Here is an 18,025-nt window from a genome sequence, read left to right as displayed (position 1 = left end):
GCTGAGCGGAGCAGTGGGGAGACGGGAGAGGTCTGCTACGCCCTGTGTATCACTCCCTGGTCGGGGATGGAACTCATGCAGGTGGCTGCGGAGGGCTTTATTTTGCACTTTGTAGCCATCACAGTTCCTTTACATCTATATATGCGTATAACTAGACTATAAATATAGAGCAGTTCCTCAGCCCTGAAAGTGTATGACTTCCTACTATGTGCCCGGGGCTGGGACCCTCCGTGAACAAGACAGACGGGGTCTTATGTATATGTGTTAGGGTGGGGGTGGGGTAGAACACAGGTAAACAGAAAAGACGATGGGAAGGAAATAATGTTGAAAAGAAATAAAATGGTGACAGGACAAGATGCCTGGAGGGTAGTGATATGGCACTGATGCCCTTTCCGAGGAGCAGACATTTGCTGGACAACTGAAGTATGCGAAGAATCTAGGCTCCAGGCTGGGGGTTGGGGGGTGGGCCGGGGAAGAGCAGGTGCGCGCGTCGGGGTGGGCCGGGGGGAACTGGATCCTGGACGGGTGTCTGACGTCCAGGGCTCTCCGCCGAGGGTCGGAGAGGCGGGGCCACGTGGGGAGGGGCTTGGGTTTGGCCCCGCCCAAGGTAAGCCACGATTGGAGAACGTCAGGTCGGGGAGGGGCCTGATGTGGTTCCTATTTCTAAGACAACTTCTCCTGGGCGAAGAAAAGACCGTAAGTGGGACCCACCCCGCTGCGGAGCGCGGCACTGCGAAGCTAAGCCGAGCAGAGGCGGCTTCAGTGCGAGTTCGATCCCCGCCCCAGAGGTCCACAGGGCGCAGCAGACCTCTCCTGTCTCCCCGCTGCTCCCCTCAGCAGTATACTTCGTCGATCTGCCTGTCCTGCGCCCCACTCTATCACCGCCCCTGCACCTCTGGCTGTACCCCATTTCTGTAAAAGCGGCGAGATAGCAGAAGCAGTGCAGACAGGGCGAGCCGGCGGCGGACCTGTCAAGACACAGACCTTTCAAGACACAGCGGAGGAGGCTGTCTGGCGACCGGATGTGGGGTGGGAAGAGAGGAGGAGCCTCGGGGTGCGGTGGGTTGGGCTGGAGAGCTTGACCATTGGAGATGCCCTTGAAGGGGAGGCGGCAGCAGTGGGTTGGGGGTTAGGTGTTGGACTGAACTCTCAAGAGTGGACAAAATCCCTCAGATCTGCTTGAGATTTCTTGGAATAGACCTGCGGTTTTCCACGTTCGCAACAACACACCCCCCTGCTGTCATTTCCCAGAAAGTCCTACGTTGAGTCTGACCGGCATCCCTTCTCCCCACCCTACCCCCCCCCACCGTGGCACCCCAGCAATACATCATGTGAGGGGGGCAAGCTCTTGTTGGCCTGTGAGAGATGACATACTGTAGTGTAAAGCTTGGCAAGGGGTGATGAGAAGGCACCTGAGATGTAGGCTGCCCAATTCAGACAGTTTTGTTTTATATTCTCCTATCTGGCAAATACTTATTGAGCATCTATTGTGTGCTGGATGCTTCAGGGATCAAGCAGGGCACAGGGAGGCAGAGAGGGAGGCCGTCACTTTGATCTGACATGTAAGTGGGGGTGTCAGAAAAGGGTCCAAACAAGAAAAGGCCTGTCAAGGCCTCCCTGGGGGCGCAGAGAGTTAAGTCTCAGCACTGTGAAGGTATCTGCAGCCACTGCAGCGGGAGTTCGATGCCCCAGGAGGTGACCCACAGGGCGCAGCAGACCTCTCCTGTCTCTCTGCTGCTCCCCTCAACAGTGGATTTCAGTTGATTTGCCTATTCTGCTCCCCGCTCTGTCTCTGGTAAATCCTCTCATCACCCACACCTCTGGCCCGTACCCCAGTTCTTGTATGCATAAATAAAAAAATCATTAAAAAAAAGACTTGTCAGATGGGGCAAACTGGGGGGTGGGTGGTGGTGGGAAGCAGGAATGTATGTGTGCAAGTGCAATAATAATGGTGCAGGGTGAGAGTTGTGGGGGGTTGAATGGTGACTCCTCAGAATATAAGTCCACATCTTATAACCCCGAAACGTGCAGATGTGACCTGAATGGCAAAAAGTCTCTGGAGGTGAAGTTCAACAAAAGGTCCAGAGGTGCAGTCATCCTTGATGTTGGGGTGTGCCCCAACTAAGTGACAGAGGGGGTGCATGGGAGTCCGTCACCTGGAGGGGCTTTACCATTACTGGGAGGGCTGCAGCCGCCAGCAGGGAGGCCTCAGTGCATTCAAAGAGGCAGGGCCTGGTTTCTACCCCTGAGGAGGAAGCTGGCCCTGCCCACACATTGACATGAGACTTCAGGCCTGCAGGGTGGGGAGACAGGGTGCTACAAGCCAGCCAGCTGGGGGTCGCTCATTTGTTAGGGTGCTGCAGCAGGAGTTGTGGGCTTGGGGGTCAGAAAGCCGGGGCTCCCATCCTGCTTCCCACTGATTGCAGGCCACAGTGGTCAGTTCATTTGTGCCTCAGTTTCTTCACCTAGAAAATGGGGTAATGACCATACTCATGTCATAGAGTTTGAAAACTGAGCTGGTACATACAATAATGAAGTCATTGGAGTCCTTTAATCATGTTAAGATGGAATCTAGGGCCCTCCCTGGTGGCACAGTGGCTTGGAGTGCAGCACTGTGAAGCTGGCTACAGCCGCCTCAGTGAGAGTTCAACCCCTGGCCCCGGAGGTGACCCACATGGCTTAGCAGACCTGTCCGGTCTCCCTGCTGCTCCCCTCAGCAGTGTACTCTGCCTGTTCTGCTCCCCACTCTGTCTCTGGGGAATCCTCTCACCGCCCCTGCACCTCTGGCCTCTACCCCAGTTCTGTATGAATAAATAATCTTACAAAAAAAAGGAATCTAATAACTTGTGTGTCAAAATTGCACCCGGACATGTCTTGCTGACCTTTACGTCACCTGCGTGCTCTTCAATGCCGGTAGGTGGGAAGAGCCTGCAAACTGCATCTCCTGGATCCCGGCTTCCTGCTGCCAGCTTTCCCTTCCTGCTGCCAGCTCTCCGCTCCTGCGGACCCCACTGTCTCTCCGCTGATCAGTCACAACCTTGGCTTCCCAGTGCCCTCAGGACAAACTTCAACTTTATTGTCTTGCCCTGCAAGCACCCTGTCTTTCCACGACTGACGACATAAATGGCTGGCTGGCTGGCGGGCGGGCTGCAGAGACACGTCCAACTCCATTTCTCACAACCCGCTGCTCTATAGGCCGCACCCCCTCCTTTGGATTTCGCTTTCCCCAGCCCCCTCCCTCAATACCCGCTTCGACCCTGCGGGACCTACCCGCGCTGGGCCGGGCGGCGCTCTGCTGACCCCTGGTGGCCGCGTGGAGCAACGCCACACTCCCAGGCCCGGGCTCAGGCGCTCCGCCCGTTCCACCCACTGGGTGAGGCTGCAGGGGGAGGCAGACCCTCCCCTGGTGGGTGTCACAGGGGAAGCCATTGTGATGTCTCCTTGGAGTCAACCCCACCTCCTCCCTTGAGCAAATTCTGCTTTCCTGACCCCCGAGGCTCCGGGAATCCCACTCTCCCCACCCACTGTCCCTGCTCTGGTCAGCCCCAGGCGACGACCCCCCCCCCCCATCTTAGCTTGTGTCTCCCGGGCCTTGGGTTCCGACAAAGCTGGGCATGACTACAGGATTGTCTTCATCATTCTGCTCATGGCAATTTTTTTTTGCATTAACAAAAAACAACACATTAAACTGCAATATTTTCATCTTAACCTCTGAGTTCTCACCATCCCCTGGAAGCTTGGTACTGGAGGTGAGGCACGCCACCATCTCCTCCTCACCTCCTCGGGGAAGCCTTCCGGATTACCTGAGGTAACAGCCATGATCCCGTCAACCCACTTAGCTCTTACCTGCACCTGCCATGAAGGCACACATGAAGGACGAGCAAAGGCCAGCTGTCCTGCTGACTGTCAGCTCCTGGCCATGCCCCTGCGGGCCAGGAGTGGCTGTGCAGCAAACAGGGTGACACGGTGAATGCGATCATCTGAATGAGGAGCGAGCTGAGCCAAGGCTCTTAAAGAAACTTTTCTTGAAAGCAAAGGAACCTATTTTGGTGGGAGTCAGGGGGCCTCTTGAGGGGGAGGGCGGTGTTTCAGGAGGGAACACATCTGAGGTGTGAGGGGTGCTGGGGGAGACAGGGTGGCTGGAAGCAGGGAGCAAGATGGGCCCCTGGGGTTGGCAGTCACAGGGACGGCTGGAGTTCAGGCTTCACCCTGTAAGGTCTAGGGCTTGTAAGGGCAGAGGTGAGACAAGATGGCCAAGGAGGCTGGATATGGGGCAAAGTGGAGGGGTGTGAGTCAGGTGGCGGGTGGGAGGGAAAGCTGGAGGTGGGCTGGGCCGCTGGGCAGGGCCAGACACCCCGAGACAGCCTCCAGGGCCCTGGCTTGTGGGGGAGCATGGGGCCGGGCGCAGAGAGCATAGGTGCCCCACGGAGGGCTGTGGAGTGTCGCCAGCCTGTCACGTGTGCAGGGGCCGGAGGTCTGGCTGGCGCGTCCCAGGTGCCCTGACACCCGAGGGGCACAGACTCCACACCCCCGGAATTCTGGACAGTGGTGGGTGGGGCCGGGAGGTAAAGTATCCATGACTTGAACGTCGACTACATCTTGTTGGCACAATATTGAACGCCTACTGCACACTGTCAATACTTTCTTAAAGGACGATGTGAGGCGTTTATGTGGGCCCATACACCCCAGAGCAGGGAAGGAGCACATGCTGGTGAGTCAGTGTGCAAAAGGGTGCGGGAGAGCTTCCAGAGGAAGACGGGCTCTGAGGCAGCCCTGCGCCTGGGCCCATAAGCTGCCTCAGGCAGGCGCCCAGCACCCGCGCAGATCTGGTCGCAGGAAGGCGCCGTGTTCAGGAACCAGGCGACTCGGAGGCTGCAGTGTGACTGCGGAGTGGCAGGAGGGCGGGCTGGGCCCAGAGGGGAGGCCAGAGGGGCGGCAGGCAGGGAGCCAGGTAGGCGGGATGGCTGCAGCAGGGCACACGCGGCCACAGGTTGAGGCAGCGGCGGGCCTCTCTCCTGGACGCCTGGGCCGCGAAGGGGGTCACAGGCGAGGGCCCGGGTGGCCACCTGGTGACAGGGCCAGCATGGGGGGCAGGACTCTGGGCTGCGGTGGCATGGGGAGGGGCCTCCATAGCAGATGCAGCCTTCGCGGGGAGACTCCTCGGGGGCCCGACCAACCTCCACCCGAGGTGCTGTCCTGAACGGGGGTGGGACAGGTGAGCTCTGTCCAGTCTGGAGAGGCGCCAGGTTCTGGCCTTCGGCTTGTCACTGCCTGACCCCACCATGGGGGAAGGCCACAGGGTTGTCCTGTGGCCAATTGCCGTGGCCAGGCTGAGCTCTGCTCCCACACACTTGCCGGAGGGGAGGGTCAGGGTGGCAGGACAGCGTGGCCTCCCTGCGGGGTGCAAGGGCCTACTCTTGTGGCAAGGGGCCTCGCCTCCTGCCGGTCCTCCGGTCCTCCACCAGGCCGGGCCCAGGCCCCGGGGACGCTGGGCGTGTGTGGGAGGCAGTGGCCGGGGAGGGCCACCTTCATCTCTCAGCTTTGGTTTTTTACAAGATTGATTTATTAACTATGATACATATCACATAAGGCCTTTTCAGTTTTTTACACCATTCCCATTGAGACAAGTACAATACTTTGTAGCAAATACATGATTTTAAAAAACAAAACCAAACAAAAACACGTCAGTCAGACACCTCAGCCTCGGCTGAGAGCTGGCCATGCACTAATCAGGCCGGGGCCTCAAACCCAGGACTGTTTACAAAGAAAGTCTGGAAATGAAGCAAACATTCCTAACACCAGCTAGAGGATGTCCTGGTTAAAGCCCCGAAGATACAAAGAAATAATTGTTATACTTTCTTTACATACAGTTCTCCACTTTGCTGCGAAACAGAATTTTGGGCACATGGCCAGACTACTAACACATTTCAATACCATTAATATGCTTTTGTTTTTCTCAGGAAACTCAAAATATTTGTTAATTCAACATATATAAAGATCATTTAACATGTGAAAATACAAGTACCAGAAAAATAAGCTGGCAGCAGCACTATTCCGAATTTTCAAACAATTTTATTCCCATACAATTCAGACATTTCCTTTTTTAAATGTACACAGGGAACATGATTCTTTTTATGCAAACAATAACTTACGCCCTGTCTCGACTACATGGAAGTTGACATCGCTGCTCTGTGCGCAGGGCGGTGGCTGGGGGCTGCCGCCCCCGCAGACCAGGCAGGCCCCAGGGGTCCTGCCGGGGAGGTGACGGCGGGGAAGGGCCCTCCCGGGGCTTCCAGGCAGCCCGCGGGCCATTACAGGGACGGGGTGACTGTCCATCCGCGCCCCAAGCACATCGGGTGGCCCGAACCTGCGGCAACGGCTGAAGGCGACTCCGCTGCCCACTACCTGCGGAGCCAGCAAGGCGTGGGGCGCCCGGCACGCGCCCCTTCACTTAGGGTGACGGAGGGGACTCCCAGCCACTGCACCAGGTCCCTGGGGCCTCCTTCAGCAGGCAGGGCAGCTGCCGAGCCCACCTCCCGCTGCCCGGGCCTCCTCCGGGCACCCAGTGGTGCGGCGCGCTTTCCAGCCAGCAGGGAGGGCAGAGGGCTGAGATCAAAATGCCAAGCGCTGGTTTTCAAGTTTCAGGGTTGAGGTTAGAATGCCACGGCCGGGGGTGCCGCCCCAGCCTCCTGCCCTGATGGGGGGGCCGCGCAGGGGAAGCCGCGGCAGGGGGCTCTGGCGGGCGCTGCTCTCCGGGTGGTCCACAAGCTCGCGCACCCCAGCGCATCCCTGCTCAGCGGAAGGCAGGAGCTGGGACCTGAGCTGGCGCTCTCCACGTGGCTCCGCGGGTGTCAAGAGGTGGGGGGGCTTGACAGCACGTGAGGGTGAATGTGGGTGACACCCGATGTGCGGCTAAGACAAGGTCACAGGACGATCCAGCACTGCGCGGCTCAGCCCACGGCACCCTCGGTGGGGGCACTGAATGCAGACCCCCGCCGGCCCCTCCAGCTACCCTGAGCTGGGGTGCACTTCCCGGGGCTGAGCGAACCAGATGAACCCGAGGGGTCTGTGCCTTGAAGGTCAGCACGTCCCCCCACGCGCCCATGGGGTGTGAGGCGCGAAGCAACAAGCGCCGCTGCCTCCAGTCTGTCAGCTGGGAGGAGGCTGGAGGCGGCCAGGAGAGGAAACCTCGGAGAAGCCAACCCGCTGCTTCAGGGCCCGGCACCAGCCTTGCTGCACCCTGGGGAGCCGGGGCAGCTCGCTGGGGTGCAGGGGTCCCGTGGGCCCACCTAGTCCAGCTTCCTGCTACCTGCCCAGGAGTGAGGGTGCCAAGCACAGACGCCAGGTCCCTGCACCCCGCCCAGGGCAACACAACCAGAGAAGTCACCCAACTGGCAGGTCTCTGGGGGCAGAGCAGCGGGAGAGGGAGGCGGGGCGCTACCAGGAAACGGGGGAGACAGGGCTACTTCTGCTTTAGTTCACAAAGGGACAGTGGCCCCAGGCCACCCCCTGGGGTTTTCCACCCCACCCAAAGCCTTGAAAGGCTCCCCAGGAGGGGTGAGCACAGCCAGAAAAAGGTCAAGATTCATTCAGTGGAGCAACTGCCTCACCCGCCTGGGGCTTGAGCAATGATCGGGGGCGGCACCAGGGCCCAGGGTCTGCCCACCTCAGCCACAGCTCAGGCCGGGCCTCGCCGAGCCAGCCGGGCTCCAGGCCCGGGCCAGCAGCAGAGAAAAACCCATCAGTGAACACCACAGAGAACATTCATGTACCTTGGGTTTGTTTTTTGACTTGTGTTTTTTAAGAGGCGGTAAAACCAGCAAGGATAATTTAGTTTTTCCAAGCACCTTATTCTGCCACATGAGAACTAGAAGCAGGAGGACGTCCAGCTTACCCAGAGGAGAAGTCAGTGGGCAGAAGCCTACCCGGCCTCCCACAGCCACAGGGCTGGGGGCTGCGGGGCGTTCGGACGTGACCGCGCTCAGGCACGCTGAAGTTGCCCTCAGCCCGGGGCGGCCAGGGCCAGCCACAGGTGCCGCTTCTTAAAGTGCAAAGAGACCCAGAGGCCGGGTGGCTGTGGGCCCCTGCCCCCACCCGGGCCCCTCGCGGAGGCCTCGCCCAGCCACCAGAGTGGGGGCAGGCAGCGCGGGCAGCGGCCCCTGCGGGTGCCGTGTCGGGGCAGAGCTGGGCACCGGGAGGGCTCTGCAGGGCCCAGGAGGCCAGTCCTGGGAGGGGCCGGGAGGAGCAGAGGCTGGGCCGAAGGCACTGGGCCCGCGCCCAGGGGCTTTGGGGCTCGCTGTTAGTGTTAGCGCCTCTGGGCCTGCATGGGCACAGCGGACCACCCACCTCAGGGCTCCCCGCCCACCACGCTCCCTGGCTGGCGGCATCCTCGGGCCGGGGTGCACCGGCTGCACGTCACACCAGACACTCGGCACCCGGCACAGGGCAGTGCTCCCGCCGCCCGCAGTACCCCGAGGCAGACCAGGGCCCGGGCGGGCCCCACGGTCTCCCTGGCTCTTCCCCCCGAAAGTTCAGACCGTCTTCTTGGGGAGGGACCTGGTGACAGGACGAAGGTGGGAGCCCTCACCCCCGGCACCCTTGTTTTCCCGTCACAGGATAAGGTGGGTTCCCGCCAGTCTGCCTCTCAGAGACGGGAAGAGAGCTGAATCTTGAGGTTTGTAGTTTTCTTCTTGTAGTTTCTTCCTTTTCTTTTTTAAATTATTGGAGGGGTTTCCATTTTTCTTCCAGTGTTCCTTTGTTGAAGGGGAATGTGTCCAGAGGCCCGAGGGGTGGGGCGGTGCGCCCCTTGGTCCTGGCCGCCACCCCCGCTGCCCTCACCGCGAGGTGGTGGCTCAGCGCTGCGCCGTGGGGCGCAGAGTGTGGCCTGTAAGTGTTCCCAAGAAGCTGCTAGACTGGCTGGACGCCCCACGTGGGGTGGGGGTACAGATACGGAAGGCGGAAAGAGACAGGGACGGGAAGTGGTTTCTTCAGGGGCCGCCAGGCTGCCCGGGAAGTCTGAATCGTGCCCCTCCTCCTCCTCCTCCCAGGCCAGGGCTCTGTCCAGGTTGCGGGCAAGCGCCGGAGGCTGCTGGTGTGAGCATGCCGGGGGCAGGCTGAAGCAGTGGGCGCGCGGAGGCCCTGCCCAGCCAGTCCCTTCTCCGGGGCGAGTCAAAGGGCAGGGCCTGTGGCGCCTGGGCTGCCTGCCCCAGGCTGCAGTGCGGGGTGCAGGCGCCCGCCCCAGCCAATGGTCTGCTGTTGGCTGGTGCTACAGCTGAGGCCGCGAGGAGGTCACAGGGGCGCGGACACGCCTGCCTCAGGAACTGGTTTGTTCAAGGCCAAATGCCGCCCCATCGAAGAGTCTCCTTCGCCCAGGCCACAGCGGCTCACAGCGTGTGTTCAGCTTGAAGCTGGGAGGGGAGCAGTGGCTGCATTGGGGACTGGGGGGTAGGTGGAGGGGTCTGGGGTGGTGACGGCTGACTGGTGATAGGAGTGGAGGTGAGGAAGGGGACGGCGGAGGCCACGGTGGAGGGGGAGCTGGGCGTGGCCCCGGGGGGCTCACTGATGGGCCGATTGTAGAAGAAGAAGGGGCACTGCTGGATGAAGAGTTCAATGATTGTCTGGTAGGTGCGAGTGGCCGTGAGGGCGTCCATGGTGCTGAAGTCAGGGCGCATCAAGGTGGGCCAGAAGCAGATGGAGAGGTTCTCACTGGTCATGAGGTTCACCTTGTTGTTGTGGCTGACTCTGCAGGCGACACCAGACTCAGGTCAGCGCTTCGAAGGCGGGGGCCCTGCCTCGCCCCAAGTGCACTCAGCCACCGTCACCCCGCAACTCTGTCACCCTCCCTCAGCCTTGCGGCCCCGTGCCCCGACCTCTCTCCAGAAGCCCCTGAGGGTGGTCGTGAGGCCCAGGCTCACAGGAGTCCCCAGCCCTGCTCCTGCCAGTGAACGGACAGCCGGGGGCCTCTCACCCACATCACCCAGGGCCCAGGTGTGCAGGGCGGGAGCCAGTCCCCAGCCGCAGCGCCACAGGCACCCTTAGCCAAGAGCGGAGTAGGCCTGCCGGAAGACACATCTCCACGCACCGCTGTGTCTGGAAAGGACACTGGCGTGCTGGGGACCACGTGGGCCTCTTCCGGACACATCAGGACAGAAGGCTGAGGCGCCATGTCAAGGACACACGTGTGAGCCAGATGTGCCCCCAGGGAGGAGGGGACCGCTGGGCGTCTGTGAGAGGGAAGCCCAGACGCAGTCCCGGGACCTACTTGTTCAGATGGGAGATGACGTATTTGAAGACTTCATGGTTCTCCTTTGGAAACTTCTTGAGTACCTCCTTAAGGGCATGTAACTTCTGTTCCCGGTCGTTGATTTCTGAGAAACGAGAAAACCAAATTTTTATGACCAAGCAGGTGGGTAGGTATTGTAGGGCTCAGAGCAAGTAGGGGTGCTGCACTGTTAGAAGCAGGCAGCCACCTGTGGGCCTCCCGAGACAGCCCCTGCTCTCCCGCAGCCTGTGCCCAGCCCCGCACACCTGGCAGCGGCACAGGCAGGGCCAGGCCCACCTCTGGGCCCTGGGCACTGCTGAAGGGGAGCACTGTGTGCCGGGGGCTTCCTGGCTCCCACCCTGAAGACTCCACGACCCGGAGGCTCCACCATAAAGAACGCCATTCTTCGCTCATCTGGTTGCCCCTGGAGACAGCCTGCCAAGGCAGAAAGCCTGCTGGCTTCCTGAGCAGACGGGCGAGCACGCCACCCGCCCACGCCACCAGACGGCCTGGGGAGGGGCCTGTCACAGGCCTGGGCTCTGTCCTTTTCCTGGAGTCACAGGGACCCTCACACATCTACTTGCTGGAGGAGCCGAGGAAACAGTGGGGGAATTCTTAGGCAGCCCGTCAAAGAGACCACGCACCCCCCCCCCCCATCGTGGAGTCCGCGGTAGCGGAGCATGAAGCCAGGCTAACCAGACGGTGTGCTGGGCCCGGCCTGGTTCGGTGCCTACCCCACGGCAGGGTTAGCAGCCCGAGGCCACGCTCAGATAACCATGGGGAGTCCCAAGTGGGGGCACATTAGGGCATACGATGGTCCCTGACTGGCTGGGGTCATCTTTGGGATGGATCAGTATTCTAGACCTTCTCCCCACGTCAGTCAGGTCCAAATCTGCTCGCCATTCCTGGAGGCGTGTGGGTGCCCCAACCCCCGGAAGCCCGGAGCCTCCAGCCTGTAGAAGCACCATGAGGAGGGTGGTCTGAGTGGAACGTGGATGGGCAGGGAATGTGAACAGCCAGCTGCGGTGTCAGAGCCCAAGCCCCCACCTGCCCCCAAAGTGGCCCAAGTTGGTTTCCGATACAGCCAGCTCCAGAGCCCGGGGCGTGACGTGTGAGCCCGGCTCCTGCTTCATCTAAGGGCCGGTGGTGGGCTCCCTTGCTCGGGGACACACTGTAAAGTGGGGCGCTCACAGCCAGACACAATACAAGAGCCTCACGGGGGTCAGACTGGAGGGAACTGGCGTGAGGGAGCTGTTCCAACACGCAGTGTGAGCCATCGAGGCCCAGGCAGGCTGGCAGACATGAACTTAGATCGATTTTTTTACCTTGAACATTTGACTTGATAGAAACACCATCTTGGTGACATTGTGTCTATTAGCAAACAACCGAATGGTCACAAGAACTGATTCTCTAGAGCCGCTGTCAGCTTTGTACTTGTGACACAGACTTGCTAATGTTCAAGTTCTATGGCAAACTTTCTCTGTGGTCTTGAGTTTCAAAACCCCTTACTGTTGAACTTCAATAAAAACTTCACATTGGGTCTCCCCTGGTGTCTTAGCACTATGAAGCTGTCTGTAGCCACTGCGGCATGAGTTCGATCGCCGGCTAGGAGTGACCCCCAGGGCACAGCAGACCTCTCCTGTCTCCCCGCTGCTCCCCTCGGCAGTGTGTTTCAGTCCATCTGCCTGTTCTGCTCCCCACTCTGTCTCTGGCGAATCCTTTCAACCCCTGCGCCTCTGGCCTGTACCCCATTTCTTGTGTGCACAAATAAATGCATCTTAAGAAACCCTACTGGAAATTAAAAAAAAAAAAAAAAAGATTATTTATTCATACAGAACTGGGGTACAGGCCAGAGATGTGGAGGGTGACAGGAGTCACCAGAGACAGAGCGGGGAGCAGAACAGGCAGATCAACGAAGTACACTGCTGAGGGGAGCAGCGGGCGGGTCAGGAGAGGTCTGCCACGCATGTGGTCACCTCCTGGGCAGGCGGGGATTGAACTCATGCGGAAGTGGCTTTGGCTTCTCAGTGCCGTGTTTTAACCCGCTGCACCACCAGGGAGGGCTCCTACTGGAAATTTTTATATTAAAAAACAACAACAACATGCATATACTTTGGGGAGTCAAGTGGCTATACTGGAAACCACAAGAAGCTCACGTGTGGCCCTGAGCAGCTCGTGCAGGTACATGCCTGGCACCATGCCGTGTGTGTGGGCTCTGGTCAGGTGCTCCCAGCAGCACCTTAGCACAGAAGCCTGTCTCACTTCCCTGGCTAAAGGCAGGAAACAGGGCTGCAGGGCCTCCATGCGCTGGGGACGCCCTGGCTCCTTCCCTGCTGCCGAGCAGCCAGTCAGCAAAGCCAGAGGCTTCCTTCCTGCCTTCCTTGGGGGAGGGGACCATCTCTACAGGCGGAACATCAGCATGGAGCCCCTAAGGTGCAGGCGGCCCAGTCCCTTACACCCTCTCCCACCACTGCATGGCCCAGCTCGGACCCAGAATCCAGGGAGACGCCATCACAGGGTGCCCAGGGAAGCCTCTGGTGCACAGGCAGCCTCCGCCCACAGCACGCAGCCCGTCAGCCCCTGAGGGTGGAGGACCCGCTGAGCTCAGGCTGGCAGCCTCGGCTTGGTCAGGCTCCGGCAGGGCTGGCACTGGGCTGGGTCCCCTGGTGCTGGTGAGAGGCGCTCCGCACCCCGGCTCTGGGCACCGTTGCCACTCGGCACATAGCGCTCGCTCCAAATTCACTACCTCCGACCCCAGAGCCCGTTGTCTGGGAGGCCTGCTAAGGCTCGGGTCTCGCTATCTAATGCTCTGCACCCTGGAAGTGAGAACTCAGTCACCTGAGAAGGCAACACAGGTTCAGGAGAGGCATGTTCAGGCAGGGAACAAGATGAAATCTGGACGAACACACTGGCCTGGTGAGAACAAGACCCAACGAGCCTGGGGTCCTCCCTGGGAGGAGGGGCAGCACAGGTCATGGGGACCTCAGAGGTGAGCTCGCTGCTGGCTGGTCACAAAAAGCAGACCAGCTAAAGCTCAAAGAAGCAAGGACCCTGGACCCAAACGCCGTTTCTGCCTGGCCAGGCCTCTGCTGCCATTCCCGGTGCCAGGCAGTTACCCGGGCACTAGGTGTGGCTGCAGCCACTGACACAAACCTGCGAGAGTCGCTCACTGCCTCTGAACATCACCCTCCCAGAAAAGGAAGCCCCGGGATCAGGTGATGCCCCCGGACAGGGCAGGTGGGCGTGCAATGCCACCTCCTGCTCAGTCGCTGGAGGACTCCACGGCCCAGAATGGGAGATGCTGGAGGCCTTCTCCTGGAGGGAGGCACGGCCTGCAGACTGAGAGGGGCTGAGGCTGCACACGAGCTGGCTCAGCATGCAGGGCCTGAGGGGGAGCCGGTGTCCTTACAAGGACCCGAATCAGCAGCGCCTCGGCAGCACGTGACTCAGAGCAGACCAGCCTGCCTGGTGGCCTTGGCATGTCGGACTTCTATCATTTTGTTTTACAGATTTATTTATTTATGCACAGAAGAACTAGGGTGTAGGCTATAGGTGCGGGGTGGGGGCGGGGGGGGCGGTTTCAGCAGATTCACCAGAGACAGAGTGGGGAGCAGAACAGGCCAACTGACGAAGTACGCTGCTGAGGAGAGCAGCCAGCGGGTGAGGAGAGGTCTGCTGTATGCTGTGGGTCACTCCCTGGCCGGGGATCAAGCTCTGGCCATAGCAGTGATAGCCCTTAGGACACCAGGGAGGCCTCTTCTATCATATTTAGTCCTGAGCTGTCTCATCCACTTAAAGGAAAGGGTAAGATGATGACCCATGGGCTTGAGCCATTCAGGTCACACATGCCTTTGACAAGCTGGTGAAAGCTGCTGGTCTTTACTGCAGACGACAATGTGCACAGGGACCTTTATAAGCAGTGACAGGCCTGGAGTCAAAGGTCCAGCTCAGAACCTGTGGGCTGACACAGGGCCCTCGGGCGGACTGGAGGGTGCCAGATAGGGACGTTGTGGATGAAGAGGACAGCATGTGGCACAAACACCTGCTGCACTGCTCAAAGGCAAGCAGCAGTGTGAGCTGCGGCGGCCCAGGGCGGCGCAGGCCTTTCCCACTCCCTCCCGAAATCCTGGTTCTACCTGGGCTGTAGCTCGGAGGCTGCCTCTCCCGTGAAGCCCTTACCTTGTCTTGCTCCTCCCTGCACTTCCAGATTGGTGGCTTCACTCTGCCTGGCAGGTGACAGTGTACCCGGGGAGGTCAGGAATGGGGCATGAGCCAGGACATCTGGGCCTGGGGTGCTCTCCCGGAGGGTCCTTCCTGCCTGAATCTCCCACACATCACCTTGAACACGGCACGGACAATGGTGGAACAATCACAAAGACCTATTTTGTGACAGTTTCAGCAATGTTCAATATTATGAAATTCTGGAGCCGGCAAAACAATCTGAGAGTGACCTTGGTATTTGTTGTAATGGGATCTGAAACCATTTCTAAGCCCTGAACACACACAGACATGACGGCTCTTAGGTATTAGTGCAAAGAGCCAGAAAAGGTGATGTTGCCATGGAAACCCAGACCGGCTGGGAATAGCTACTTTGGAGCTCGAGAATCTTCGTTCTGTAAGGTCCCTTAATACTGACCTGGGCACTACCTGGGCAGTGCTCTGACCTGTGACAGGCAGAGTCCTCTTCATGCAGGCGCTCTGTCACGAGAGGCGCCCTGTCAGGGAGACACATTCCCTCCGCCACGTTCAAGACAGAGCCCCAGCTGAGCTTGGGGCACAGGAAACACACAATGGGAAGAGAAAGCGGAAAATCTCCACCCTTTTCCAGGCTGCAGTAGCAGCAAGAAGCTCACTCTTCAGCAGAAGCTAGCGGAAGCTGCTGTAGGAAAGGCAGTGATTGCCTATCAATACAGCCTCCAGCTCAGCCTTCCCCAAACAAAAAGATGCCATGTCAGCAGTTCCCGCAGAAACAATGGGCCACCACAGGGTGCCAGGACCCGACCGGCCTCTAGATGGCGCCAAGTCCAGACAAATGCCGAAATGCTGCCAGCACCCCCAGCTCCCGTTCACACCTTCTTTTCCCTAACTTCCGCCCAGAGACAAGCTGGGGGAGAAACAGTGGCTCCAGGTAGATTTCCTGGCACACCGCACCTGGGCCGCCAGGAGTCAGCAGGAAAGCGACTATGTGTATGTGGGCGCCTCTCTCTCTCTGGCTGGCAGAGGGGAACACAGGCCACTGCTGTCTTCATGCCCTGAAGCTCGTGTCCCGGACTCCTGTCTCCTCAGGCACATGCAGAGGCCAGGCAGCGCACAACAGCCCCAGGGCCCCAGGCTCGGCTAGCAGGAGCCGCAGTGATTTCAGTGTCTTCGCCCCAGATGGCAGGGCTAGGCAGCCCGAGGAAAAGGAGATCACGGGAGTGACTCGGGCCCTGCAGCCTCGGGGCTACGCTCGGGCGCTGACAGGGCACCTCACAGTTCAGAGGTGGGCGCTGCCACTACTAAGTCTGTGCCCCAGGACTGCAGCTATGCCCCCCTCCCCCCTTGACCCTCCCCATTAGCCTGTGAGTGGACAGTGCCTGCTTGACAGCTCTTGAGCCGGGTGCTGGCGAGACCAATGTGCGCGGGCCCCAGGCCCACCCCTCTCCATCCCGCTGCTGCAGACACGCCCTTCTCGGGCAGCCCTGCAACAGCTGCTTTTGGTACTGGCCTGGCAAGCCCAAGGGCTGCAGCACTGCATGGGGTCAGCACAGCTGCCCAGCGACAGGATCCCGGCGGTGGACGAATGAGGTAGACTGTGCGCACAGCGTGAGGCGGAGCGACCGCGTGTGAAAGTCACCACTAGTCCCTGAGTGCCAACCCACGGCAGCCCCGAGCGAGCAGCTACAGAGGCCCCGGGTGCTGCCCCGCCCCCTCCCAGAGCGGGCTGCCCGGGGGCTGGCTAACCCAGCACAGCGTTCACTTCCTTAGACGAGAGGAGAGGGAGGAAGGACAGGAAGCCTCAGCCCTTCCCGATGCCTCCATATCCTAACGGGAGCAAAGAGCCAGGAAGGCTGCACTGGCCACGCGACTGTGAGCAAGGGGCAGAGCCGGGCCCTCCCCAGCCTGCTACGAGGCTCCTCTCCTGCAGCGGTCTTGAGAGGACCTGCAGCTCTGAAGGCCGGGCTCTGATCTCCAAGTCCCCTTTCTCAAGGCCTTCAAATGTGAGCTCCAAAACCCCGAGTGCCCACTTCCTGAGGGGAGCTGTATGCCACTGTCTCAGCCTGGCCAACACAGTCAGTCTAGGGTGCTGCCGGGCCCTAGAGCCACGCAGGGGCCGAGACTCACTGTGCGCCTCCACCAGGTCGATCTGCATGTTGTATGGGACCAAGGGGTCCGGCAGTTCTGAGAAAAAGCTCTTCATGGCGCCGGCCACAGTGTTCACCGTGAAGTCTTTCTCTGCCAAGTCCAGGTTGTGGTCTGAAAAGAAGTCGGAAGAGTGAGCACAGTGACCCAAGCTGAGCGGAAGCAGAAGGCAAACTTGGCACCTGAGGGGTAGGAGGGCCCCGGGGACCCCTGCGGCTGGCCTGGAACTGGGCAGGGACCAGCACTGTCAGGAGTTGAGGCGCGAGATCTGTGTGGGGGCCTGCTAAAGATGTCTGGGGGCCACGGAGAGGCTGACACCCCTGGCTCCCACCACGGTCGCCCCGAGTACAGGAGCTGCATCCTTCCTCCCTGTTTCTGGAGGCCTCTGGCCCCTGGTCTGGTCTGGACAGGCTGCCACCCTCGTGTACACCACTCCCCCGGCCCTGCGCAGGGAGAGCAGAGGCTACTTTCACCAGGGTCACGGAAGCGCCAGTGCGAGCTGCCGCCTCTGTCACTGCTCGCCCTCAGCCAGCAGGACCTGCGGACTCGTTCTTCTCCTTTGGCGCCCCCAAACTACGACACCACCCCAACCCTGCCTCTAGTCTGAATCATGGGCTTGAGCTAGTCTGTGGGGGTCGGCCACGGACAGGAACCGCAGCGTCCACTCTTGGCGTGCCTGGCGCGAGGCCCCAGCGCCTTGGCCTCAGCCTCCAGCCTGCAGACGAGCGGGCGCCGGAACCAGGCACCTGGCACGGAGGCGGGGTCTGCTCCTGCTCTCTGAGCCTGGCCACGCAGGCCTGGCCTGGGCAGAGCGGGACATATTAATCCCGGCTCAGCTTCCTCCCTGGCCGGGCACCGGAGAACTTTTACCGTGTTGGCTGGCGTGCTGCTGGTGCTGGCGGGGACTTCTCAGTGCTCAGCGGATGCTCAGTTCTAAGAGTGAGCTTGGCTGCGGGTTAGGGTGAAACAGATTTGGCTGTCTGGCTCTAGGCCTCTCAAAGCTGACCTAGCCCAGGAAGACAGGAGTCTCTGCCAAGAGCCCATGTAACGCTTGAGAGTGCAGCTGGGAGAGTCTGGGTCCATCCAGCTGTCACACAGTGTCCCCTCACTATGCTTCACTGCTGCAGGGACTCTGGGAGGAGGGTCACTGTGGGCGAGGGGGCTCCTGATACCCAGGGCCCTGGGAAACCAGGATCTTTGTCTCCACACAAGCTTCATGGTACATGCCCACCACTGCTCTGCCTGGCCTGACCAGTGCGGCCTGACCAAACTGCTGGAGGTGTGGGGAGCAGGAACGCTGCCTTCCCGCCGCCTCTGTGGCAGCGTGACGCGGGAGGCCAGGCTGTGTGGGGCTCAGTGTGTTCGCCTTTCTCAGTCACCAAGCCGGCACTTCCTGGCTTCGGGATGAGTGTGGGCAGGGCC

The 18,025-nt window shown here is 60.2% G+C and overlaps 1 protein-coding gene across 1 annotated transcript in view; it reads right to left on the bottom strand.

The window, feature by feature from the left end:
- Positions 1-5,540: 5,540 nt before the first annotated feature.
- ARHGAP35 (Rho GTPase activating protein 35) overlaps positions 5,541-18,025 on the bottom strand; it is a 61,601-nt gene continuing 49,116 nt past the window's right edge. The window contains exons 4-6 of the mRNA XM_004694229.2: positions 16,586-16,717; positions 10,262-10,367; positions 5,541-9,741 (exon numbers count right to left, since the gene is read on the bottom strand). Of these exons, the coding sequence (XP_004694286.1) occupies positions 9,384-9,741; positions 10,262-10,367; positions 16,586-16,717 (596 nt within the window). The 3' untranslated portion in view covers positions 5,541-9,383. The remainder of the gene's footprint in view (positions 9,742-10,261; positions 10,368-16,585; positions 16,718-18,025) is intronic.

The sequence above is a fragment of the Condylura cristata genome, unplaced genomic scaffold (genome assembly GCF_000260355.1).
Source record: "Condylura cristata isolate star-nosed mole 26May11 unplaced genomic scaffold, ConCri1.0 scaffold00041, whole genome shotgun sequence".
NCBI lineage: Eukaryota > Metazoa > Chordata > Mammalia > Eulipotyphla > Talpidae > Condylura > Condylura cristata.
Note: the sequence above shows the minus strand (reverse complement) of the source record. Positions and strands in the feature narration are given on the sequence as shown.